Here is a 27,442-nt window from a genome sequence, read left to right on the forward strand (position 1 = left end):
TACTTCTCCCTTCTTAGAGTTTACGGGGAAGAGATGTTTGCCTGCGATTTATTAAGTGGGCAAAAACCCCTTCGCGGGGCTGCCATCCACTGTTACACAGGGGGGGAAGCTGCTAGCGGGCCCAGGGTGCCTCATGGGCCGGCGGGGCCCGAAGTGCCTCAGGGTACCGCCTCAGGGTTCTCGCCGGCCCCTGAGGCGCTCGGGCCCTCAAGCCCTGAGGAGAGAGGCTCACGGTGGGTCTCCCGGGGTGGCGGTGAGGGAACGAGCCCCTACCCGCTGCTCCCGCCGAGAGGGACGGCAACTACATCTCCCTCCGTACCCTGGGCTTTCCGGGCTGGCGCCGGAGGGGTGGGCAAGGGGCGGGCAAGAGGCGGAGGCGGTGGCGCCCCGCCCCGGGCGGTGGCGGCGGGCTGATGGCGGTCCTAGGGGGCTGCCGGCGCGGCCGGGAGCAGCTGGAACTGGAGCGGTTGGGTGAGGCGGCCCGAGCCGGCTCTTGCCCGCCGTCGCCGCCGCTTTCCGCCTGCTCGCGGCAGGCGTGGAGCCGGGACAACCCGGGCTTCGAGCCCGAAGAGGAGGGGGCGGCAGCGGCGGCGGCGGCAGCAGCAGGGCCGGTGCTGGAGATGGACGTGGAATGGGGCAGCCCCGCGGCTGGCGCTTCGTCGTCGTTGGGCAGCGGCGCGGCGGGTCAGGGCGGCGGCGGGCGGCGGCTCCCGTCGGGTCGCGGCGGGGCGGAGGTCCCGAGCCGCCCCCAGGTGCCTCCCGACGGCGCCGCGCCACACCGAGCGGCCTGGGCCAAGCGCCTGGCGCGGCGACTTCGAGGTGAGAGCCTCGGCCCCCGCTGCCCGGCCCCTCCTGCCGGAGCCGGGCTCCCGGGCTCTCTCGGCCGAGAGGAACCTTCACGAGTTGCTTGTAGTCCCTTTTCCCTCTTCGCCCGCCCGCCCCTTGGCTCCTTGGCCCTTTTTTGTTCCTTTGCCCGCGTTCCCTTCTGGCTGTCTGGCCGCGCCTGGCCCTGTCTGTGTCCCTGTACCCTAATCTCTGCCCTGGCTGTGCCCCCAGGCACACGCAGATGCATGCACACCCCTCTCCTTCCTCTGGAGCACAGAGCCCCCAGGACTTAGTCCTGGCTTCTTTCAGCGTTCGAGGAGACCCCTGAGTGGGTTTTGGATGCATGTGGCTTCTCAGACCCAGTGCCAGGTCTCTGGAGACCTGCAGCAGAATACTTTGTCTGTCTATCTCAGCATCCTCTGCCCTATGAAATAGGGGGTGAGGATGGCAGTTGTGCTCTGTGGGGGGTTGTAGTGAGGGTGTTTGATTAATTTTTGGTTTTATGTGGTATCGTGCGGTGCCTTGGAGCTGCCTTGGATTGAGAGCTGCCTGTTGATGCTCAGCTGCTGACTGGGAACAGAGTTTGAGGCATAAGTGGGAGCACGTCAAATGAGCATTTGTAGTATTGTTCTAAGCTGACTGCATTAACTCCCTTAACTCTGGCCCTATGCCAGGTTGATTTGACACAGCAGAGAATATGATGAACCGGGAGTTCTTTGGATTCAGGGTGATGGGAGAGAAAGACCCTTCCTGGCCAGAGCAGCTTAAAATGTCAGCATCAGATCATGAGGATTTCAAATGTAGGAATTGTTTAAGATTTTAAATGTAGGAGTTTGTTTCAGACAAATAAATTACAGTTATAAAGCTGCAGGAGAAGTAAACCGTATTTAGAAGATAAGGTTTCTTCTTCTAAACTGAGCTTTCTGAAGTGATAGTACTGTTACTGGCTCATGCAGCATCAGCAGAGGTGTAAAAACAAGCTCAATTTTAAGTAGGGACTTGTAAATTAGGCTGTTGTATGCCCTGTGTATCTTCAGTTTGGTTTTCATTTGCATTCAAAAATCATTTGCTATAATGATTTCTCTGACTTCAGCCGCCTTGCACCAAAATAAATCCATCTTGATGATTGCAGTGTTTTGCTTGGATGCAAGTCAGACGTGCAGTGATTATGGAATAGGGCATGTTTTCTTTTCAGCAGATTTGCACAGACTCCCAGACTGGTTTTGGTTGGAAGGGACCTCAGTGCCCATGTAATTCCACCCCCTGCCATGGGCAGGGACACCTTCCACCAGCCCAGGGTGCCCAATACCCCATCCAACCTGGCCTTGAGCCCTGCCAGGGATCCAGGGACAGCCATAGCTTCTCTGGGCATCCTGTGGCAGTGTCCCTCCATCCTCACAGGGAAGAATTTTTCCTTAATAGTTAATCTAAGCCTATCCTGTCCTTGTTTAAAACTATTGCTACAGCCCCTCTCCAGCTTTTCTGTAGCCCCTTCAGGTACTGGAAGGCTGCTTCCTCTCCCTCAAGCTGAACAAGCCCAACTCTCTCAGCCTGTCATTGTAGGAGAGGTGCTCCAGCCCTCTGGTCATCTTCCTGACCCTCCTCTGTATCTGTTCTAGTGGATCTAGCTCTGAGGGCCCCAGAGCTGGGTGCAGAGCTTTTGTTTGAACAGCATTCAGTGAACTAAGTCACTTCATAACAAGGGACCAGAATGGCCAGGAAAAAATGTGGGTGGTACTGATGTTTGTGTGTTATGCATGAGCTGGCAGTGCTCTGTTTGGGAGCCTTTAAGGGTGTGTTCAGTTCAGCCTGTCACAGGCATACCTAGACATCTAGAAAAAGAGATGCTTTATGTGGAGAAAGTGAAATCCTTCTGTAAAATTTCTTATCTAATTAGGCTGTTCAGATGCTCCCTTCATTGGTGCTGGGAAGCAACCTCCTGTATGTGCTTTTAACTGTGGTGAAAGAGCTTGTGAGTGACTCAATGATGACCTGGTGTGAGCTGCTACTGTTTCATCTCTGCCTGGCTTCTGCAGTAATCCTCACAACAGATTATCCACACCAGGACTGGCTGAGTGAGCCATTCAGAACCTGAAGGCAGAGCTTGATAACATGATTTGTGTAAGGTGGAAAGAAACCCCATCAGACAGACTTCTCCCCCTGCCCCAAGATGCTATTCTGATGAAAGCTTGGTAAAATGTTTTGTTGAATCATCTGGATCTACACCTTTGAGTTGGTTTTGGGTGGGGAAAGGTTCCTTATTTTTAGTATGTTTTTTTTCTAGCAGGGTTTTTTTTTTTTTTTTTGCTTTTAACCCAATATATGTGTTTTTACCTTGTTGAGCTGAGCAAGCAGCAGAACCAAGATGCACTGGCTTTTGGTGCAGCTGCATCCTACGCTGGGCAGAAGGATGAGCTTTCAGCAGCATCAGGCATATGTTGTCAGAGAAGATGCTCTGCTCTGACAGATGCATCCTATTCCTGTCCTGCTGCCTAAAAGCAGCATATCTTGGGCTCCCATAAGCAGTTTGGGAAGTCATGCTTTAACTTCTTAATGTCTGCTTTCAGGCTGAAAGGCCAGGACCACCTTTGGCATGGTAACATCCTTTGGACCCGTGTGCTTCTCTTCACATGGCTGCACGTGAGCATATGAATCAAGTGTGTGCTGTGTGGAAAATGGTCTGAAATTGCACGTTCCTGCAGTGCAAGAAAACAAATATTTTCAGTGATGGCTGGGGACCAAGCTGCCTCTTGGTGATCGAGGCAGCGTATGCTGGTAGTATTCTATTTTTAGCTGTAAATGAAAAACCTTGGTTTCATGTTCTAGGAATGCTGGGAGTGGATTTATCCCCGTGGTTACTATCCATGTTTCTCTTCATTTCTGACCTGTGAATGGTTTGTGTTTTAAGCAAGTGTAGCTCAAGTTTCTATAGCAGGCAGATCAGACAGATCCTCTTCTGGCTCTTCCATGAGAACATTGCCATTAATAATTTTGCCCAGGTAGCCAGGAAAACAAATGGCATCCTGACTTGTGTCAAAAATAGTGTGGCCAGCAGGACTGGGGAGGGGATTGTGCCCCTGGACTGGGCACTGGTGAGGCCGCACCTCGAGTGCTGGGTCCAGTTCTGGGCTTCTCACCATAAGAAGGACATGGAGGTCCTGGAGCGTGTCCAGAGAAGGGCAGCCAGGCTGGGGAAGGGGCTGGAGGGCAAATCCTCTGAGGAGCAGCTGAGGGAGCTGGGGGTGTTCAGCCTGGAGAAGAGGAGGCTGAGGGGAGACCTTCTCCCCACCTCCACTGCCCTGCCAGGAGGGTGCAGAGAGGTGGGCGATGGTCTCTTCAGCCAGGGGACAGGAGATGGGACGAGGGGGAATGGCCTCAAGCTGCCCCAGGGCAGGGTCAGCTCAGCTGGGAGGGAAAAGTTCTTCCCTGGCAGAGTTGTGGGGCTGTGGCACAGGCTGCCCAGGGAGGGGGCTGAGTCCCCACCCCTGGGTGTGTTTAACAGATGGGGAGATGAGGTGCTCAGGGATATGGTTTAGCACAGGACAGGGACAGTTGGACTTGATGGTCTTAAAGGGCTTTTCCAACCTTGTGATTCTGTAATTCCTGGGCACAGTAAATGGGTAGGTGTGACTTCTGTGGGTGCTGTGGGGTGCTGTGCTCGCCTGATGTGTAGGGAACTGGCCGCTGAAGAGTGAGATTGCTGTGGGCTGTGCAGTGAAAGGGCTGATTTCAACCCCAAAATTAATACAGGACCCTTGAAAGATAACTGATGTTTGAATACTGGGAAGAGCACTCAGTAGATCTTCTGGCCTCTCATGGATATCCATGAAGAGTTTTGAAGGCTGGAAAATGGCATTCTCAGTGCTCAGTTGTATTTCAAGATGACCAGAGGAACGTTGGCATAGATTCATTTAATGACACTCTGCTTCACTAGGCAGAATTCAACAAGAGGGGTTAATCCTTTGGATGTCAAATATGATAGTGGCTAAACAAGTCGCCACTCATCAGCACAAGGATACTGGACGACAGCTTGAGCTTTTCTTGCTGTCAGTTGTGAAATAAAAATGTGGAGAGGATTTAAGGTAATGGGATGTTGGTAATTGCAGCTATTGGCAAGGGTTTCAAAGTGAATAGAAAGGGACTAGTGAAGTGAATAGAAAGTCAACTACTACCTGTATTTTAGAGTCTCTGAAATAGCTTTAGTCCCTTTGGGTTTGCAGATGTCTTCAGCAAACATCCCAGATGCTGAGGGGCATGGAGAGGATGACTGTTCAACTCTGTTAAGGAGAAAGTATTCAAAAGTGGTGATGGGTAAGAGCAAAGTCCATGTGCAGAGCCAGGCTGGGAAGGGGATCTGCCCCTCAGAGGTGTACTTAGTCACCCAGTGCTACTGCGTCCTCGTGTGCATCAGCACTAAGGAGTGCATGGAGGTTCTCTTAGTAATTGTTAAATGGAAGCATCAAAGATCATTTACAATCACTCATTAATTGCATCTTTCATGAAGAATGCATTGTGATGTTTTTACTGTGCAGGCTCCAGAAGGTGAACTGAGGATTGTGACACTGTTTGTGGCTCTCTTTGCCTGGTTGCTTTCTTTTCCTTCCCCAGCCCTATTCTTTCCCCAGCATCTGAATTTCAGTGTAGGCAGATTAGCTAGTGGCATGTATCTTGGCTTGAGGCTTTTAAAGTTTAAGATTTTTATATAAAACTGAATTACTTTATACCTTGTAAACTTGGCTTTGTGCCTGTATATGTGCCTGTATATGTCTATGTGTAAGAGCATATACCTTATATATACACAACTTGTGTGCATATATACAAGTATATAACATTTTATATATGTGTATACAGAAGGATTTTAATTTCCTCTGTTAACCATCTAGACTTTATATTCTAAGATGATATTTTATCTGGTTTTTATTTGCACTTGTTCATTATTTTTTTGACAACTCTTTGGAGTTTGTATGTCCTTTGGGTCTGAGGGCCAGAAGGAGCTGTGAGAGAATTGTTAGATGCAGCTTTGTTTGATAAGGAGTGCTTAGAATCTGTCAAAAATAGCAAATTTATCTAAGTAATGACCTGAAAAATGTTTAATCAAAGCTAGAAACTAAACATTTTTGGTGCATGCAGTAGATGCCAGCTTCAGTCCAGCACGGCTTACCACCACTGGTTTTGATACATCTGATATTCTAATGAGGTAAAAAGGGAAATAACACATTAATCATCTAGAGCAGCGACAACAAATGAAGCTCCAAGGTGGCTCACGGGGAGAATTCCACCTTCTTAACCACAGAGATGGTCGTGGCATCTCTAGTGCTGGATTTATTTTTTTCTTTTTCTTTTGTTTTTTTAATCTTTACCTGTAAAGTCTCTCTGCTCCTCGCTGCCTGGCTGCTCCTGACAGTGTTCTAACATGGCAGAATTTGAGCTTGTGAGCTTTCTGCTCACCACATTTCTTGTTGGTGAGTAATGTGCTGACAGCCGGGGCTCGGCGCGCTGGCCAGCTGAGCTCTCTGGCTGTTCCAGCCTTTTCTTCCTCTCTTCTGTAATGTTTTCCTGCCTTTATTATGAGGGTTGCTAGTGCAACGGAGTGCTGCCTTAGAGGCTGAATTTGTTGAGCTCTGGAAATGTCCTTGGGTTTGTGTTTCTGTCTTCAGGAATGACCTAATGGTGAGGATTTGCATCCTGAGTAGGAAAGTTGCAGTCCTAGAATCATAGGAGGCATTAGGTTGGAAGGGACTTTGAGAGTCCCACCCCTGCAGTGAGCACGGACACCTTCACTAGAGCAGGTCGCTCAGAGCCCCATCAAGCCTGACCTTGAATGTCTCCAGGGATGGGGCCTCCACCACCTCTCTGGGCAGCCTGTTCCAGTGATCCACCACACTCTACTGAAAAAACTTTTCCTAATATCCAACCCTTTTCTAGTTTAAACCCATCACCCCTCGTCCTGTCACTCCATGCCCTTGGGAACAGTTCTTCCCCAGCTTCCTACAGGCACCTTTCAGGGGCTGGAAGGCCACTATAAAGGTGCCCCCGGAGCCTTCTCTTCTCCAGGCTGAACCAGTCCAACTCTCCCAGCCAGGCTTCACAGGAGATGGGCTCCAGCCCTTGGATCATTTTTGTGTCCCTGATCTGTAAATCGTCAGATTGAGCCTTAAAGAGCAGCTCTGGAAAAGCTCTCTTGTTTTGGGGCTGACAGTAGTGAAGGTTGTGAGTTACTAATTAAGGAGTGTGAACAGAGATTAATGCAAAGGCTGTTAGTGCTTGCTGTGCCTGTGCAAGAGAAGCTTCCTGGCTGACTTCACTGCTAGATCTCAACTTGAAAATGTACTACCTGAAAGGCTTCTAAAAGCTTTCTTTTTTCTGAATATTTCTCATGTTTGTAGGTGGAGGGAAGCACTTCCCTATTGCCATCTCTTTGTTAGCACATGAAGTGCTGCAGCAGGCAGATTAGCTCTTCAATCCACCTTAGTGTTACCACAGCAGTTGCAGAGCAACTGAACTCTCTGTTCCTTGTCAGCTTTATACTGTGCTTTGGCTGTTCCATTTGACTCCAAAGTACTGTGGTATGTTTGATGGATCCAGAGTTTAGGTTACTTAATTTCCATCTACTGAGAATGCAAAGGGTGTTTTAAAAGGTTGGTCATTTAAAATACCTCAAAGGAAAAGGGCAGGTGCTTGGTGCACTCCTGTAAGAGTGAGCTTAGGGATATTGTTTAGCATAGGACAGAAACAGTTGGACTTGATGATCTTAAAGGTCTTTTCCAACCTTGTGATTCTGTGAATTTTTATTTTGATGTGCTTGCTTTCCCACCATAAGCCAAGGGCCAATCACCTTGCCTTGTTTAGGCTTAAAGAAAGAGAAGTTCCTTGAAGGTGGCAGTTCTGGGCTGAGCATCAGCAGCAGTTCCCAGCTTCTGTTCTGTGTTAGGCACAGGAAGTAAGTATGGTGGTGGGTAACTGCTTTCTGCTCTCAGATGGTTGGTTCTTTTAGACATTATTTGAAAAGATATTTTTGCTTTTCTGTGACCCTTTTGGAAGGGATCACCACCATTCAATACCTTCTCTTGCACTGTCTTCTAGAGAATGTCAGGTATAATACGAAGTTGACCGCTGGTGGTTGATCATTTAGGTGGCTACTGATGTTTCACAGAATGATAGGGCTTGAAGGGACCTCTGGAGATCATCAAGTCCAGCCCCCTGCCAGAGCAGGATCACCCAGACTAAATCCCACAGGAACACATCCAGGTGGGTTTGAATGTCTCCAGAGAAGGAGACTCCCCAGCCTCTCTGGGCAGCCTGTCCCAGGGCTCCCTCACCCTCACAGAGAAAAAGTTCCTCCTTATGTTCCCATGGAACCTCCTCTGCTCCAGCTGCACCCGCTGCCCCTTGTCCTGTCGCTGCCATCCCTGAGCAGAGCCTGGCTCCAGCCTCCTGACTCTCACCCTTTACATACTCACAGACATTAATAAGGTTGATAACTCTCTGTTGTGCATGGAGGGAAATCCTGTAGAAAAATTCATCAAGATCCCTGTTGTGTCTCTGGTGGCATTACCTTGCCTATTTGGGAGAGGAACGTTACTGTTTGTTTTCTGTAACAATATATTTGACTGACATATTCCAGGCAGAAAATTATTTAAGACTAGTAATGGAGGTTTGATTCAGATTCATTCAGCTAACAGTGCTTCCATCAGCAGAGGGGTGGCAGCAGGGACAGGGAGGGGATTGTCCCTCTCTGCTCTGCCCTGTGAGGCCCCAGCTGGAGTCCTGTGTCCAGAGCTGGAGCCCCCAATGCAAGAAAGATGTGGGACTGTTGGAGAGGGGTCAGAGGAGCCATGGAGATGATCAGAGGGCTGGAGCAGCTCCCCTATGGAGAGAGGCTGAGGGAGATGGGCTGGTTCAGCCTGGAGAAGAGAAGGCTGTGGGGGGACCTCATTGCAGCCTTCCAGTCCCTGAAGGGAGCAGAGAGACAGGAGGGGAATCAACTTTTTAAAAGGGTAGATAATGGCAGGACAAGGGGGATGGATTAAAGCTAAAAGAAGGAAAGTTTAAATTGGATCTTAGAGGGAAGTTTTGCAGAGAGAGTGGTGAGGGGCTGGAAGGGGCTGCCCAGAGAGGGGGTGGGTGCCCCACCCCTGGGGGTGTTGAAGGCCAGGTTGGATGGGGCCCTGGGCAACCTTGTGTAGCTCCAGGCCTGGAGGTTGGTGTCCCTGCCTGTGGCAGGGGGTTGGAGCTCTGTGCTCCTTGGGGTCCCTTCCAACTCATGCCATTCTATGATTCAATGATTTTAAAAAACCCCAAATCGCTGCACTTCATTTCTTGCAGGCTGTCTGTGTGTGTTTGTATACTTGTTTTCACACCATGTGGTTTTAGGTGACAGCACCTCTGTTAGAGATCTGCTGAGCTGTTACAAAACTATTAAGCCACCTTGTGATGAGCTAGTCCTACCTCAGAGCCCTTTCAACCTATGGAAAACACTGTTCTTGCTTGAACTTAGATCAATTTAAAATCCATAGGAGAACCTGTAGCAGCCATGACATAGGTTAAGCTTTCAAAACCACTTAACTTAGGATGTCAGATGTGTTTCTAGTATCAGACATCTGTGTATGTCATTACATGTGCTTTCTGTCTCAGGTCTGTGGTGGACACGACTGATGGAGGAAAGCAACACCAGCAGAGAGCGGTACCTGAAGAGCGTTCTACGGGAGTTGGTTACCTACAGCGTGTTCCTGGTGGTCCTGTGTGTCCGTAAGTACCTCTCAGCACTAAGGCATCCAGCTCTGTACTATCCTCTTGCTGTCTGGGACTCCAAAATTGAGCTTGTTTCATGATGTGGGAGAAGAATTTAGGGGCAGGTGTGAAGGCAGATAGTTGGGATTAAAACTTTCTCATGTTTCTGTGCAGAGATTGTTGCTTGAGATGGAAAATAACTGTGCCTTAACAAATTTTGGACCTTTAAACAGGATGATAATCTATTTATTCTTTGGTTTTTAGAGAGCATTTTTTTAATGTGGAATCACATTGCAGTGTTATGCTTCTGCTATGCATTTCAAAATCACTGTACAGAACTGTTAAATGTGAAGGGGAGGAGTTGCCCTCCAACCCCACAACAGTGGCTGTTTTAAAAGGTTGGTCATTTAAAATACCTGAAAAGGAAGAGGGTTGAAGTTTGATGCACTTCATAAGAGTGACAACAAATGAAATTCAATCACTTTCCAATTTATCACCAAGTTTATCCTAAGAATAAAAGGTCTTGATAGTAGTTGGAAAGGCACAGCCAATGTTGCTTGGAAATGCCTGATAGTCTGTGTTTGCATGAAGCTGGATGTTTTAAACACATCTGCACCCTGTGCATACTCAAGTCTATATAGAATCCTAGAATCTTCTGAGTTGGAAGAGACATGTAAGGATCATCGAGCCCAACTCCTGGCTCCACACAGGATCACGTACAGATAACAGCTGGAGACCTCCATGATTTAAATGTGTCATTTTTGTTGCCTATGATGTCATATCATAATACTATAGAACACAGAATAGAGTAGCAGTCAACCTACTCTTTTCCTTTTTAAATTATTATTATTATTATTGTGGCTTTGGGAACTCAAAGCCCTCACAAAATTCTACTCCAAGATTTCCAGGGCTTTGTAAGTTAATAGCACAAGTCATGTGCATATAGTTATACAAAAAAATCAGCAAGGCAGTGCAGAACAGACCTTACTATGGAGTTGTGAGCTAGATGTTTTATTTAGTTACTAGAGAGAATAACAACAAAATCTGCACACATTAAGTTAGCACATCTTTGCAAAGCTGAGGTTTCAAGCCTCTGGTGCTTAGTCTGGGCAGTTCTGCTCTGAATGCCTGAACATTTAAGTTGTGACATTTAAGTTGTTGTTTATACTCAGTTGTAATAGAGCAAGATGGTTTTAATTTTTGTGAGAGAGAATCTTGGAGTGAAGAGAAGATGCAAAATTACAGTGGTAGACTGACTGAGAGCAAATCTGCTGAGCCTGCCTGGAGTAGAATTACTTAACCCCCCCCCCCAGACTTTATACCATTGACACAACTGTGTTGTTTCTGAACTACAAGCAGGGTTATGTACTAAATACCATGGCTCTTTTTTCCTTCCTGAGTCTGTTAAGAGTGCTTACTTCAGGTTTATGGACAGAGTAGTGTGAGAATGCTCGTGGCTTGGATGCTGTACCACCAGAAGAGGTGTAGTAGTACAGGGACCTGCATTAAAACAAAGTGAAACAGGTTTCAGTGGGAAAACTTTGACTGCAGGCTGTTAACAATATATTGTGCTACAGAAAAAAAACATTTCTGGTAACAGAACAAAAGGAAAAGTATAGTGTGTTAATTATCTTCAGATATTGCTAAGTCATTAGTATTTTTTAAGTACTATCCTTTTTAATTCTACATGTAAGCAGTAACTATGGAACAGACTGGTCTGTTGCTTGGCATGCCTGAGGAAAGAGCTCTCCAGCACAGGCTAAATGCTGTGGGCATCATCATTTTAGAGAGAATCCAGGTATTGCAGAATCATTCCATGTGCCACAGCAGCTTTTTATAACAAATATTTGTCGTTCTCCAGTTGCTAAAGAATGCATATTTTCTTCCCTGTGATAAAATATTTGTATAAAATCATCAAGACAAGGTTGTTCAACATAGACTTTATATTTCAGGCTTCTCTGAGTTATAGGCAGTGAAGTGCCAGAGGCTCTTCTCTTCTCTAAGGCATCTTAGTTTTGTACCTGATTTTATAATTTGTTCTCTGTGTTATTCAGCCAAATGCTTGACCCAGTGCAAGGAAAGGCAGTAACAGTCTCTTATTTTCTGTGGGGAGATTCTTTCAGAAGCACAGCACATCTTGGGTGGGATTGCATTGCCTAACCATAGGTGGCCAATGTCAGTATCTCCTCAAGCAGGACGTCGTTCTGAGGTCTCATGCCATCTGTGCCAGCTCACTTTTGAATGCCTTGGGTAGCAGAAGGCACCTCAGAAGGCACTAGCTGCCTCTCTCTTCAAGCTGCTGAATCTGCCTTTGTTTTTCTTGAAGTTAGCTTTGTAGAAGTGTTAATAACACAGTGAGGTATGGGAAGGAGATCTGAGTATTTCAAATAGATTTATCAGTTTGTTCTTCACTGCTTTTTGTATTTCAATTACAATTAACAAACAAATGCTGCTTGGTATGGATTTTGTTTTCTTCTGAAGCCTAAACTTGTCAGTGCAAAAATCTATACAAATGCAACCTGATGTATTCAAAACAAGCAAAGTACTGAGTTTTTTCTTCCCTTTTTTTTTTCCCTCCTTCTTTGCTTCTCTTCTCTTCCCCCACCCTTTACCTCTTGCTCCTTAACAAATCTTTTGCAGTGACTTATGGGACAGTGAGTTCCAGTATGTACTATTACACAAGGGTTATGTCACAGCTCTTCCTGGAAACACCTGTATCAAAAATGGAGAAAACTGATTTCAAAACTTTGTCAACAATGGATGACTTCTGGAAGGTAATCTAGAATCTACCTGTTGCTGTGATTTGCTTGTCCTATCACACCTCTAAATTTAAACCTGTAAGGTCTTTTTTGTTTCTAGAAAAAGTAGGGGGGATGTGCAGTATATTCAATATTTGAATGTTCAGACCCCAGGTAATGCTGGTGGGTCAGGGTAGGGCAGGGTTGCAGAACATCTGTGGAGGACTGGAAGCAGTAAGGCCTCATGTCAAAAAAATACCAACTGCAATTCTAACACCTCTGCAGACTGAAGATCTATAAAAACAGGGCTGGCAGCGTGCAAACTAAAATTCAGTCTTCCTCCCCAGTTCACAGAAGGCCCTTTGCTGGATGGTCTTTACTGGGAGATGTGGTACAACAACAAAACGGTGGCAGAAAACAAGAGCTTCATTTACTACGAGAACCTGCTCCTGGGGGTGCCTCGCATTCGGCAGCTGAAGGTCAGGAACGGTTCGTGTGCGATACCTGAAGATCTAAAGGATGAGATCAAAGACTGCTATGATGTCTACTCTGCAGCTAATGAAGATACTGCTCCCTTTGGGCTTCGGAACGGAACAGCGTACGTACTATCCCTGTAGTACCTCAGCATCTTGCCCCTGTAGACACTCACTTGGGTTATGCTGGGTGACACAATAAGTCACTTGGCAGAGGCAGCTCTGCATCTCCTGTATGCTCTTGTCTGTGAAGTCAGGTAAATCTTGAGCAGCTGCCAGTTCTGCTCATGGAGAAGCATTACTGAACCTGGAAAAGAATCTCCTCTCGATCCACTTGAGTTTAGGTGCTGTCATTGTGCTGTTGGTAGTTGTTACACGTGGGAGACACGCTGTGGTCTGAGGACAGCACTGCAGCTCCCCAGCACCGGTTCTAGTTCCAGACTGTAGTACTGCAGTGTCTTCCCTAGCTGAAAATTGGGAATAGAACTGCCTTGCTTGGAGGGTGATGTGTGAGTTGAACTGTAAAAGGTTTTGGAGGTGGAACATAATTATGTAAATGACAATTTTCTTTCTTTCCCTGAGGATAGAAATTCTGTGTGAGTGGATTGATGTGTTCTCTTTCCACAATTAATATTCCTTCCATCTTAATTTTGGTGTATTAGTCAAAGGAACTTTGTAAGCTCTTTCTGCAGGGTATGTCAAAGCTTTCTACAAGTACCTCTTGAACAAAAGAAGCTTTAAGTAACTGATACATTTCTTTATCCAGGTTTTCACAGAATCACAAGGTTGGAAAAGACATCAAGTCCAACCATTCCTGTCCTATGCTAAACCATATCTCTAAGTACAGCATCTACCCTTTTACTAAACACATCCATGGATGGTGACTGTTCTGATAACTGTAAGTTCAAAGTGGAGAGACACTAACATGCTCTGTTTCACTTACTCCTGAACTAGTTGGACCTACACCAATGAAAAGGACTTGAATGGGAGCACCCACTGGGGCTTGATTGCCACATACAGCGGGGCTGGTTATTACCAAGACCTTTCAAGGACCAGAGAAATGACAGCTCTGCAGATTGCTAGTCTTAAGAAGAACCTGTGGCTGGACAGAGGGACCAGAGCAGCTTTCATTGATTTCTCAGTATACAACGCAAACATCAACCTCTTCTGCGTTGTCAGGTATGAACAGGACCATGACAGAGTCCCAGTTACACAGTGTAGGTTGTAGCCTTGATGTTCTCTTGCTATTGCTTTGTTTTGAGGGCATGGGTAAGTGTAAGCTTTGCATAAAGGAGATGGACAGCTCAAGTGATGTGCCTCCCTGTTGATGCCTCAGAAAGCTGGAATCACAACTCAGTGGCCTGGGTGACTCTGAAGCAGGTATCCTTTCTTGCAGCACCAGGCACATAGTGTGAGCCCCCATTAAAGCCAAATCTCTCATGTTTATACAGATTAACTCTACATATTCGTTATAACTTCTAAGAAAAGGCAGGGTTGCACAAATTATTTCCAGGAAGTCATTTATATTAACTCCTCCCAAACAGAGCATGCTCAGTGACACTCAGGGGGTCTTCTGGTGCTCTTCAGGGATGAAGGCTGGATGTCTTCCTCTCTCTCAGCCTGTGCTCTTTACTTTTTTCTCCATAGTTACCAAAACACATTCCTGAGCTCAAACACACATTCCTGCACAAGCTAGTTAGGAACCCCTTTTTGCTGAAGACAAGATATACTCTGTCTCTTAATTGGTCGTTGGGCTCATTATTTATGACTTCCCTCTCTTCACTTTCTTTAGCTTCGAGGCTGTTGCACTGTTGTGGCTCAGTTTTGTAGCTGCTTTCAGGAAACAGCTCACACAGGTGCAGCCATATTCTACTAAAAACCAAACCAAATCTATTCTTAAAACATGAAAATGCTTATATTAAATCTATATTAATTGTCTCTTAAGCTACATCTACATCAGTCTATTCAGCATAACTTAATTTCATTGAATCCCTGGCAGAGAAGCAGGACTCTGTGTGGCAGCTGCACTCACCACCTGGAAATCATTTGGACTTTGCTGATGCTGTAGCAGCTTGGGTGCAGTTTGCAGGCAACTTCTGTAATGAGTTGTGTTATTAAATACATGGATGTACATCAGTCTTTAGCTCAGACAGCATGAAATGGGTGCAGATGAAGCCAGGTCTTTCTGTTTTCTCACTGTTCCTTGCAAAGTACCACAAAGGGATTTAATGTGTTCAGGTTCACACCTTCAGTTCTCTCTAGTGTTTTCTCTGAGTCATATGTGGGCTTCTGCCTGTTTCCTTTATTTAAATAGAATTATATAACCCTGTAACTTTTAGCAGTGGTTTTCATCAATGCATTTTCTTTTTCTTTGCCTTTTTTTAAAATGCAGGTTGTTAGTAGAGTTCCCAGCAACTGGAGGCCTTGTTACATCTTGGCAGTTCCGGCCAGTGAGGCTGATTCACTACATCTCCACGTTTGATTTTTTCCTGGCAGCCTGTGAAATGGCATTTTGTCTCTTTGTTCTTTATTATATGGTGGAAGAGATCTTGGAAATTCACATTCATAGACTGCACTACTTCAGAAGTCTCTGGAATTGCCTTGATATCCTTATCATTGTGGTAAGTAATCTTTATTATAAAGCTAAAATTCCTGGCTGAAATGCACATTAATGACTCTGTATTCCTATTGTGTGTTTAAGGGATAGAGCCTTCATCTGAATACCTGGCTAGGTACTTCCAGGCTATTGGACTGTTCAGTCTGAGTAAGACAGCTTTAGTCTGTGTTATGTCTGTTGTTGCTGGTTTTAACCTTTGTGTCCTGATGAAAACTTAGAGTGTTTGTGTCCAGTATGCTTTTTTGTCTATAAAGGCACAGCCATTATGGGAGGTAACAAACTCACCCTCACTTCTCTTCTTCATATCTGATACAGATTATTGCAGTGCCTTTCAAGTAAGAAAATCATCTGTTTTCAAGTAGTGATTTGCATTTGGAGGAGTCAGACTGGGTTTTGAATATCTTTGCAAAGTACCACAAAGGGATTTAATGTGGTATTAAAATACTCACCAGCTCACAAGTGTCTCAAAATTCTAGAGTGCTGTCAGGGCTCCTTTCATGGCTAAGTGACCAGTGTTGCACCTCAGTGATCTTGGTGTAGCAGAAAATCTCAGCTTTGACTTTAAAACTGCATGATATAATTCCCTCTGGACTAAACCGAGCTGTGCTCACCAGAAATACACAAAGCCAGTGGTGCTGACACAGTTCCAGTCCCACACTCGTTTTGTATCTTCAGGCTTGGACGAATCAAGGGTTTAAGTCTTGAAGTTGGTACCTGTGAACTAGAGAAATCATACTTGTGTCACACTGGTTTGTAAACGAAGAACCAGTTAGGGGCAAGTTTGTGACCTGTGTGCCACTCAGTATACTTAACAGGATGGGGGGCAGCAATAAGTTGCTTTGCTGTTAAGTGTACTCAAGCATGAGTGCAAAATTAACACAAGGAGTCAAAATTCTTTAGTTTGTGCCCTGTCTGAGGGTCACTGCTTAAATTTAGCATTATGTACTTTATGATTCTGTATTAGGGCAGAGCACGAACCTTACCTGTATGGTAAAACTACAGCTTCTCTGCTGTTGCTTTTTCTGGGTGATACTGGTCAGTCTGTACTCACAGAAACTCTAGAATCTTTTTAGCTCCTCTGTCTTTCTGCTCTTTATTCTTTTCCACCTTTGTCTTCTCCAGCTGTCCTCTTTCTTTCCTTATATTTCCTTCTCTGTGATAGCTTCATTTTTCTGAGGCTGCCAGGCCTCACCATCGCCTCACCATCACCTCACCAGCTGTGGCAAGGAAGAGATCTCTCAGTCTTCTTACTCCCAGGCTGTTTGTCTGTAGTCTGGGACTATAATGGCTTTGCTGTCATGGATTTTGGGCTATATCCAGAAAGTCTAGTTTGGATCCAATCTGAAACAGCATAAATTATTCCTGAGTGAAAGGTGATGTGATCTGTGAGCAGTGGGGATGACACTGAAGCACTGCAAGAAGCTTGGATCAGTGATTTTTACTTGCTTTTCCTTAATGTTCACACTGTGGTAGTACACTAAATAACAGGAAGTTCCTGATGTCTGTGGCTAAACCAAGTTGTTTTAAAACTCTAATCACCTTGTGTAAATGTGTGTGTTTGGTTTGTACCCAGCTCTCTGTGGTAGCCATAGGAATTAGCATTTATAGGACCTCAACTGTTGACATGCTTCTGAAGAAGCTGCTGGAAGATCAGAACTCATTCCCCAATTTTGAACCTTTGGCATATTGGCAGATGCAGTTCAACAACGTTGCTGCAGTCACTGTGTTCTTTGTCTGGATTAAGGTAACTTCAAGACACACAGCCTTATTCTAACCTGAGAATATAAGCAGTATTCTGAGTTTCACACAATGCATTCTTTGAGGTTTAGTCATGTTTCTCCCAAAACTGGTCATGCAGGAAAATAGGGGCACAAGGGGAACTTCTTGCAGGTTAAAAGAAAGGTGGTGATTTGCCATGGGTTTAGTGGTGGGTTTGTTTAAGTCTAGAAGATGTGTTCAGTGCTAGTGTTTTGCCATAGCAGGCATGTAAAGAAATGGTTTTATTATTCACAGAATCACAAGGTTGGAAAAGTCCTTTAAGCTCATTGAGTCCAACTGTCCCTGTCCTGTGTTGACCCAGATCTCTCAGCACCTCATCTCCCCGTCTGTTAAACACACCCAGGGGTGGGGACCCAGCCCCCTCCCCAGGCAGCCTGTGCCACAACCCCACAACTCTTTCAGGGAAGAACTTTTCCCTCCCATCTGAGCTGAACCTGAGTTGACAAGTCAGTAATTCTTACTGGGTACTGCTTTTTCCTAGCCTGGTTTAACTATTCCTATTTTATCTCTTCAGAACTCCTGAATTGTTAGAAAGGTTGATAAAAATAACCCAATGAATTGAAAAACTAGATATATTACTTTAGATAAACTTAATTTCTCTGGTTTACTGCCTCCTTTCTAGTGCTACTTCTTTTCAAGTCCATATGCATTTTCCTGTCCTCTGTATGTATAAATTTGCAGAGGAACATTTTCCCCCATTAAGACAATTTATAAAGTAAATCTAAAACCAGTGGTAAATGAATTTCCACTCTGATACTCCAAACTGATACTTAGGTTTATCAAGCAAGTTACCCAATTTCTTCACTGTTCTGTAAGACAAAGCTGCATCTCCTTTGATGTCTTGAAGGATATTGAGATGCTTGAGCATGTCTAGAGAAGGGCTGCAAGGTTGGTGGAGGGTTTGGAAGGCAGATCTTAGGAGGAGCAGCCGAGGGAGCCAGGATTGTTTAGTCTGGAGAAAAGGAGGCTGAGGGGAGACCTCATCGCTCTCTACAACTACCTAAAAGGTGGGTGTAGTGAGGTGGGGGTCTGTCTCTTCTCCCTGGTAGCTGGTGATAGGACAAGGGGAAGCAGTCTGAAGTTGCATCAGGGGAAGTTTAGGTTGGATATGAGGAATGATTTCTTTACTGAAAGGGCTGTTAGATACTGGAACAGACTGCCCAGGGAGGGGGGTGAGTCACTGACCTTGGAGATGCTTAAAAGAAGAGTAGATGTTGCGTTTGGTGACATGGTCTAGAGTTGGACCTAGTGGGGCTGGGTAGGTGATTGGACTCAATGATCTTGAAGGTCTTGTCCAACCAAAACCATTCTATGATTTTTGCATAATGGTTTAAGAAATAATGTGGGTCATTTTAAGAAATAAATTGGAGAGTAACAGAATGATGTGGGTTGGAGGGGACCTCAGGAAGTCTCTAGTCTAACTGCCTGCTCAGAGCAAAGTCAGTGTGAGATCTTTTCTCACATTTTACTACTTCAAAGCTAACATCTCAGTTGAAGATAAAGATAATTAGGCATTTAGAAGCATCTTGGTGACACTGCTCTGAAGCCAAGGTGCCAAACAGAGGAGTGAAGCAAACAAAGCACCACACCCACACAGGAATTCAGCATTCTCACAGGATTTTCTTCATGTTTCAAGCATCAGAGTAAAAACACTGATGTGTTTCTAAATGTAAATTAACTGACTTTGTCTCCAGTTCAGTTGAGTAAGACATCTCACATGTAAAAAGCTGTAGGGGCGGTTGTGTTAAGATATTTTTGTATTCCTTCTCTTGACACTCCTGTTGTTTGTGTTCTGTTTTTCTTCTAACAGCTTTTCAAGTTTGTGAACTTCAACAGGACGATGAGTCAGTTATCTACTACAATGTCTCGCTGTGTCAAAGATGTCATTGGCTTTGCTATTATGTTTTTTATTATATTCTTAGCATATGCTCAGCTGGCCTACCTTGTCTTTGGCACTCAAATCGATGACTTCAGCACTTTCCAGGACTGTATGTAAGTACAAGAATAACAAAAATTAAAAGAGTTTCTCAGTACATTGAATAATCCCCTCATCAGAGACTAAATAAATCCTGTGACATCCATCTGAAGAGATGAGCTGCAGATATTTCACTGTTGATGTAGCTGAGAACCAACTGTGTTTTTGGTTAACATGTTTAGTTCAAAACCTGTCTTTGCTCTGAGAGTAAAAATATGCTAGAAATGAGCTAAAGGTGGCAGGTTTGGATTAGAAGTGACATGGGCTTCGTAACAGTTGCCCACATCCCTAGACAAAGCAGTAACTCCATCTCTAGCAGCTGAGTACCTACACTTACTTGCGTTTGCAGTGCTTCCTGAGATGTTGCAGGCACATCTGGTTGGTATATGTGTAGTTGGTTGGCTCACAAATGGAGTCTGTCATAGCCAACTAGTAAATTTCTAAGTATCTGCTGGAATCCAAGAGAAAGATAAGCCTTAATGTCAATTAATCTACTTTCCCTTTGTTGATTTGGCCCAACATAGCCTGATTCTGAGGTATTACCACGTTGTTCAGTTACTGATTTTCCCTGTGCCCCTTTAAAGGGGGAAGTGTTGTAAAAAGTTTCTTGCACAGAAGCTCAGGAACTTGCAAAATGCTGCTGGTGCTGTCCAGTGCTGAGCATCTTCCAGCCTTGGCACTCTGCAGACAGCTTTACAGGGAAAGGTTTGAGATTGTACGTACACAAGAAGCGATGGGAGAGGGATGGGAGTGGATCTTAAAGCTTTGCAGTGGTAATGGTTGGTTTGCTCTGCTTCCTGTTGCCCCTGTTACTGATTCCAACCACAAGCCAGGAGTAACACCTTGGTTTTGTTCTCTGTGTGTGGCATCTCACTGCCAGTTCCGTTATGCCTAGAGATGGGCTTGGGGAATGGACTGGTGTGGTGCCAGATAAAGTATTGTGGTAGCACAGCCCATCAGTCAGGCTTTCAGGGTAAAACACATTGAGATTGACTACACTGAGCATTGAGAATGGGCTTTTTTTTTTTTTTGAACTGCTGGATTTCTTTTGTTTTTGAAGATTTACTCAGTTCCGCATCATTCTGGGAGACTTCAACTTCACAGAGGTTGAAGAAGCTAATCGAATTTTGGGACCAATTTATTTCACTACATTTGTGTTCTTTATGTTCTTCATTCTTTTGGTATGTACACCTTTGTTTTTGTGGGGTGGGTAGGTGGCTGTTCCTCTGTCTCCTGTATCTCTTGTTCTTTGGCCCTTTTTTGGGGGCCTTTTATTGCTAGTGGGGAGTGTGCAGCCTGGTCATTATACACTTTCATTTGTTTTTCATTTAAAATGGATTTGTGTTGTATGTTTGCTGTCATTCCCATATACTGTTTCACATTGTGTTTTTTCAGTTTGTGCTTTTTTTTTTTTTAATATTATAAAGAATTTATTCTTTCTCCAGTCAGAAAAGTGCCTGGTTGGCATACACAGCAAGGCCCCATCTTTCAATGCAGAGTAACGTTCCATACAGGCTCGTTAGTCTATAGAGTGTTCTAATGTGTGGCTGGCTGTGTTTGCAACAGCCTAGTTCATGCACACAACATGCAGCTTGTCTGCTAGAAGAGCCAAATTCATCAGCAGCATTTGGACATGCAGGTTTGCCTGCAAAGGCCTCTTTTCCTTGACAGAAAGGGTTATCAGAAGCTCAGCTTATCTGAGAGATTGTCTGTCATACAGACAATACATACAGACAGTATTGATACATACAGACAGTGAGTTTATTATGTGTACTCATCTTTTGTATACTCTCCGTTAATGCCAGTACTGAACCCGTGTTACAGTATAATGATGTTTTTCAAGGCCAGGTTGGATGGGGCCCTGGGCAACCTTGTGTAGCTCCAGGCCTGGAGGTTGGTGGCTCTGCCTGTGGCAGGGGGGTTGGAGCTCTATGATCCTTGGGGTCCCTTCCAACCCAGACCAGTCTGTGATTCTATGAAATGCAAGCAGAGCTGTAACTAGATAAGAACATTGGTTTTGTGCTGGTTATTATGGGATGAATAGTTCACTTAATTCCTCATTTTTGCATTTTTGTTGCCAGCTGTGTTGCCTAGAGTAATTCACACTTGTCAGTGTAAGTTTGGGCTGCTACCTGCAAGGTCTGAGGAATTAAACTTATATGTGCAATGTTTATGGCATGGTTTATTGTCACTGCTGTGTGTAGGCTTGAACCCCCTCTGGAAAGTAATTCTCCACTTGATTAAGAGCTTTTGTGCAGCAGAACATCGTATTTCGATATCTCAAGCTCTTGATGTTAGAGCTCTTCAACAGCCCAACATTTTCTCCTGGCCCTTTTAAAAAAAAATCATACATAGTTCTGCACATGAAGGTCATAGGAATAGTAGGGCTCGGACTTGTTATAATTAAGTGGTTTTTTTCATTTCTCTCATGAACAGAACATGTTTTTGGCCATTATCAATGATACATACTCCGAAGTCAAATCTGATATGGCACAACAGAAGGCAGAAATGGAACTGTCTGACCTTATCAGAAAGGTAAGTGTAGCGTTTTGTTTGACATCTTGTTTCCTCACATCTGAACTGACCCCATAAAATGTTCCCTAAACCACACCAAATAAAGCTGGCAGCAGCTTGTGGAAGTGCACATCTCAGTTAAAATAAGTGAAGCTGAGCTGAGTGTAAATGTAATGAATAAAGACTTTGCATCACAACACGTTTTGGTTACCTGAGACTTTGTGTTGAATGATAGGCCTACTGAAAACAACACAGCATTTCCCTGCCTGGGTACACAGAGAGTTATCAAACTGGTCTTGGAGAGCAGTATAGGTGAGAGGGATCTGGGGATTCTGGGGTGACCATAACCAGCAATGTGCTGTCATGGCTAAGAAGGCCAATGGCATCCTGGGGCGCTGTGGTTAGTAGGTGAAGAGAGGTCCTTCTCCCCTTCTGCTCTGCCCTGGTGAGACCCCACCTGAAATATTGTGTCCAGTTCTGGGCCCCTCAGCTCAAGAAGGACATAGAACTCCTTGGAAGAGCCCAGCCAGGGCCACCAAGGTGATGGAGGGAGTGGAACCCCTTCTTTATGAGGAGAGGCTGAGGGAGCTGGGCCTCTTTAGCCTGGAGCAATGGAGACTGAGGGGTGACCTCATCAATGTCTATAAACATGCAAAGGGTGAGAGTCAGGAGGACAGACTCAGGCTCTGCTCAGGGACGGCAGCAACAGGACAAGGGGCAGCGGGTGAAGCTGGAGCAGAGGAGGTTCTGTGGGAACATAAGGAGGAACTTTTTCCCTGTGAGGGTGAGGGAGCCCTGGGACAGGCTGCCCAGGGGGTGTGGAGTCTCCTTCTCTGGAGACGTTCCAGCCCTGTCTGGATGCCAACCTGTGTGACCTGTCCTAGGGACCCTGCAGGGGGTTGGACCTGATGAGCTCTGGAGCTCCCTTCCAATCCCTGTGATTCTGGGATTCTGTTAACTGGAGGAAAAGCAAGATTGTTGCAGGGCTTTTGGAAGACACTGACTGATAGTGCACGCTAGCTGATTGTTGTAATCAAAAATGTTATTAGAAATCAAGGGTTAAGGTTTCATGACAAGTAAAACATGGAATTTCACTTTCTCTTTTAGGGCTACAACAAAGCCATGATCAAACTGAAGTTGAAGAAAACCACTGTTGATGACATTTCAGAAAGTCTGAGGCAAGGTGGGGGGAAACTAAATTTTGATGAGCTCCGGCAAGATCTAAAAGGGTAAGGAAGCTGCTACTGCTCATCTTGAGTAGCATCCCCAGGGACGTGTGGTGGAAAGGCTTTGGTGTGAGTGTCTCAAGCTTGGCTGCTCTGGGACCCAAAATCCTTGAGATGTCGTGTTGTGGGGGAGAAAGGGTCTGAGGAAGCAGAGATCTAAGGCCTTTGAGGAGATGATATTTCCATCAGAGCTGCTGCAGGGGCTTGTGAACAGGCAGGAGCCCAAGGAATGGTAAGACATCAAGGAGGTGTGAAAGGGGTGGTTGTGAAAGAGCAGGCTGCAGTGTAGGGGGGATCTGTGCTGTTAACTAGTGAAAGGTGAGGCTGAGCTGTAAGTTCACAACCAACGTTGTGAATTCAGAGGCAGCGCTGGGATCGGTTGTGTCTTTCCCTTGGGGATCAAAGTCTGCTTGAGGGTTTTTCTAATACTTGAAGTTTGCTCAGCACCTGAAAAATGGAAAGTAATGGAACTGTTTTTACTGCCTTTACAGGAAGGGCCACACTGATGCAGAGATTGAAGCAATATTTACTAAATATGACCAGGATGGGGACCAGGAATTGACAGAGCATGAGCATCAGCAGATGAGAGATGACCTAGAGAAAGAGAGGGTGAGTTCCGGGCTAGGGAGTGGTTTGCCACCACCACTGTTGTCCAGTCTCTCCATGATGGTTTACTGTCCCAAAGGATCATTCTCTTTCCCTTCCCCTTTCCCATCTCATCCCTGGCTGTCTGAGCAGAACTGTAAAAAGGCAGGGGGGAGCTGATGGAGGGCAGGAGGTCTCTGACCTTGACACCCCCATCCCCTGTGTACAGGTGACAGTCTTTACAGCTTCTCTGTCTGGGGCTTGTGTTTTCACAAAGGAGGATCTGGACCTGGATAGGAGCTCTCTGCCACGTCCTCTAAGTAGCCGCAGCTTCCCTCGGAGCTTGGACGACTCTGAGGAGGATGAGGATGAAGACAGCGGACACAGCTCCAGGAGGAGGGGCAGCAGCTCTAGTGGAGTTTCCTATGAAGAGTTCCAAGTGTAAGTTTATCCTTCTGAGGAGGATGAATCTTCATGGTGGGAGGTTTTTTTAAATTTTCCTTGAGGGTTTTCTCCTTCTGGTTATATAGTTGTCTCTTTCCTGAATGTTAATCAAATTGTTAAAGTAAATGTTATATTTTTAGGGTGCTTGTGTCGCTCACTTTAGTAGCTTTCAAGTAATACCTGAACTGTACTTTAGGGAGGTTCATGGGGATCAGTTAGAGAACAAAAAAACCCCTCAACACCAGCTTGGCCTTAAAACCTGGTAGTTGAAAAGACAGAGACAATGATCATGCTACAATAACACCAGAAGGCTTCTGGGCTTTTTACTAGTAACTACTTTTATGTTCAGTGAGAAATTTAGCTGGTTATAATAATTTTAAGATACTTGAGTGTATTTTATCTACAATGATAGCTCACCCTATTAATAGAGCAACTATTCTACAGCTATTGACTGTCTTAGAAATTGTTACAGCAATTATTCTTCTGAGTGAAGAATTTGAGTAACTAAATCCAACACATTATGATGAGGATGCCCTAAAAGCAAGGAAATCAGAGTGGAATACATACTTTCTTCCCATCTGCTTTACCCTTGTGTTGTCACCTTGCTCCTGTGTACCTTGTCCCTTCCTGGACAGTCGGACTCATATCATAGACTGGTCTGGGTTGGAAGGGACCCCAAGGATCGTAGAGTTCCAACCCCCCTGCCACAGGGGGGACACCAACCTCCAGGCCTGGAGCTACACAAGGTTGCCCAGGGCCCCATCCAACCTGGCCTTGGACATCCCCAGGGACGGGGCACCCACCATCTCTCTGGGCAGCCTTTTCCAGCCCCTCACCACTCTCTCTGCAAAGAACTTCCCCCTAATATCTAATCTAAACCTTCCTTCCTTAAGGATTAGATATTTGTGGAAAGTCAGATGTGTGCTCGAATTCGAACACTGTCCTGTCCTTATTCCCTTTGTGTGTTGGTGTGGTGGAATGGTACTGGCCCAGAAACATCAGTCGCTGATGCTCACACTCGCTCCCTCAGGCTCATGAGGCGGGTGGATCGCATGGAGCATTCCATCGGCAGCATTGTCTCCAAGATCGATGCGGTTATTGTGAAGCTGGAAGTGATGGAGAGAGCCAAGCTGAAAAGGAGAGATATGTTGGGAAGACTCTTAGATGGAGTGACAGAGGTAAGAAATGTGCTCTCTCCTTTGTGGTCGCAGCCTGCATGGATTGCTTACCTCTTCCCACCTCTTCCCAGCACCTCTTCCCACCGCTCGGCTTGGGAGGGTTGAGGGGCTGGTGGCAAAGATCAGGTGGGTGCTTTGGCAGTGGCCAAGTGATTTCAGTTTGGTGTTAGGAGAATGTGACATTTATAACATGAAGTGTTAGGGATGGGATGCAAGTTTCAGATCTAACAACCCATCTTAACCTGTGTGGCACTGACGCAACAGAGAATCATAGAATGTGTAAGGTTGGGAGGGACCTTCAAAGCCCATCTAGTCCAACCCCCCTGCAGTGAGCAGGGACACATTCACTAGAGCAGGTCGCTCAGAGCCCCATCAAGCCTGACCTTGAATGTCCTCAGGGATGGGGCCTCCACTGTGTCTCTGGGCAACCTGTTCCAGTGATTCAGCATCCTCATATTGAAGAACATTTTCCTAATACCCAACCTAAATCTCCCCTTTTCTAGTTTAAACCCATCACCCCTTGTCCTATTGCTCCATGCCTTCAAGAACAGTTCTTCCCCAGATTCCTATAGGCACCTTTCAAGGGCTGAAAGGCTGCTATAAGTTCCCCCCACAGCCTTCTCTTCTCCAGGCTGAACCAGCCCAGCTCCCTCAGCCTCTCTCCATAGGGGAGCTGCTCCAGCCCTCTGAGCATCTTTGTGGCTCCTCTGACCCCTCTCCAACAGCCCCACATCTTTCTTGCACTGGGGGCCCCAGCTCTGGACACAGGACTCCAGCTGGGGCCTCACAGGGCAGAGCAGAGAGGGACTCACACAGAGAGGGACTCAGATCTGTGTAGGGCCTTGCTTAGGCTGCAGCTCAGAAGCCCTGCTCCCAGCCTGTGTCTCTGTATCCGTGCAGGATGAAAGACTGGGCCGGGACAACGAAATCCACCGGGAACAGATGGAGCGGCTGGTGCGGGAGGAGCTGGAGCGGTGGGAGTCGGATGACACAGCATCCCAGATGAGCCACCGGCTGGGCACCCCGCTGGGCCTGAACGGGCAGCCCCGCTCCAGGAGCTCCCGGCCCTCTTCCTCCCAGTCAGACGGGGTGGATGGGGGAGGAGGGAACGGGGGCAGCAACATCCACGTGTAGGATTCGCTTTGCGGGCGATTCTCAGCGCTTCAGGTCAGTGTTATCCAGCAACTACACTCCCCCACCGGTCCTCAGCATGAAGGGATCATCCCACGAGACCCCTGAGAACAATTTTTGCTCTTAGGAGTAAATATTCTCGCCATGAGGCACGTAAACCATACATCAGGGTACCACCAGAGAGACTGCCAGCCTTGGAAATAAAAACCACCAGAGGCCGAACGCAGAGCAGGTGTGACACAACCCTGCCTGGGCAGGATTTTAGTTCCAGGCTGGTATTTTGTCCCAAGGTTGCTGCCCTCACAGAAGTGTTCCCCATAAAGTGCTGTGGCTAAAACAAGTGGAAAGGCTGTGAGTTTTCTGCTTTCTGTTGGAAAATAGGATTTTTAAAAGCAATTTTCAAAAGAAGGTGGTGTCAGTTTGCTGTTGCATCCATTATACTGATTTTCAAAGACACAAACCAGCACTTTTAAAAAAAAATTATTGAGTTTCTACCCTATTTTTCTGAGTTACTCTTGGTGTAATAACATTTTCATTAACTTTAAATGTTGATTTTTTTTCCCTGTCTTTGAGAAATCCCATGTTTCCTTAAACAGAAGTGCACTTAAACTTGTACAACTGTAAATCATGTTATTCTGTAACAGAAACTGTATGTGTTTTTGCATTCCATTAGCATTTCCAAAGTAATAGTTGACAACTGCCTCTTCACACCCAGCTCATGTTGCTGTTTTCAGTTTTGTGGAGAATTGCCCATTTTTTAATCACAGAATCCCAGACTGGTCTGGGTTGGAAGGGACCCCAAGGAGCACAGAGCTCCAACCCCCCTGCCACAGGCAGGGACACCAACCTCCAGGCCTGGAGCTACACAAGGGTGCCCAGGGCCCCATCCAACCTGGCCTTGAACACCCCCAGGGATGGGGCACCCACCCCCTCTCTGGGCAGCCTGTTCCAGCCCCTCACCCCTCTCTCTGGAAATAACTTCCCCCTAAGATCTCATCTAACCCTTCCCTCCTTCAGCTTCACTCCATCCCCCTTGTCCTGCCATTATCTGTCCTTTCAAAGAGTTGATTCCCCTCCTGTTTATACGCTCCCTTCATGCTACGTTTTCAGGCTCTGAGCATTCCTGGGATGAACATTCCACAGGTTCTTAGTTAAATATGGTTGCTTGGCAGAAAAGATGTTATTTAAAAGCACAGAAAATTGGAAAATACTAACTCTTCCCTGGGG

The 27,442-nt window shown here is 45.9% G+C and overlaps 1 protein-coding gene across 1 annotated transcript; it reads left to right on the forward strand.

Moving 5' to 3' along the window:
- Window positions 1-413: 413 nt before the first annotated feature.
- On the forward strand, window positions 414-26,218 carry PKD2 (polycystin 2, transient receptor potential cation channel; the record flags this gene model as incomplete). Its single annotated transcript, XM_084267012.1, has 15 exons — window positions 414-819; window positions 9,460-9,573; window positions 12,196-12,329; window positions 12,641-12,891; window positions 13,721-13,945; window positions 15,159-15,387; window positions 16,957-17,127; window positions 18,973-19,154; window positions 20,198-20,318; window positions 21,574-21,672; window positions 22,759-22,880; window positions 23,369-23,486; window positions 23,740-23,903; window positions 24,937-25,084; window positions 25,985-26,218. 15 exons carry the CDS (start codon window positions 414-416, stop codon window positions 26,216-26,218), a joined length of 2,718 nt encoding a protein of 905 aa, XP_084123138.1.
- Window positions 26,219-27,442: the final 1,224 nt, after the last annotated feature.

Source organism: Gallinula chloropus (assembly GCF_964237585.1).
Source record: "Gallinula chloropus genome assembly, chromosome: 7".
Classification (NCBI taxonomy): Eukaryota; Metazoa; Chordata; class Aves; order Gruiformes; family Rallidae; genus Gallinula; species Gallinula chloropus.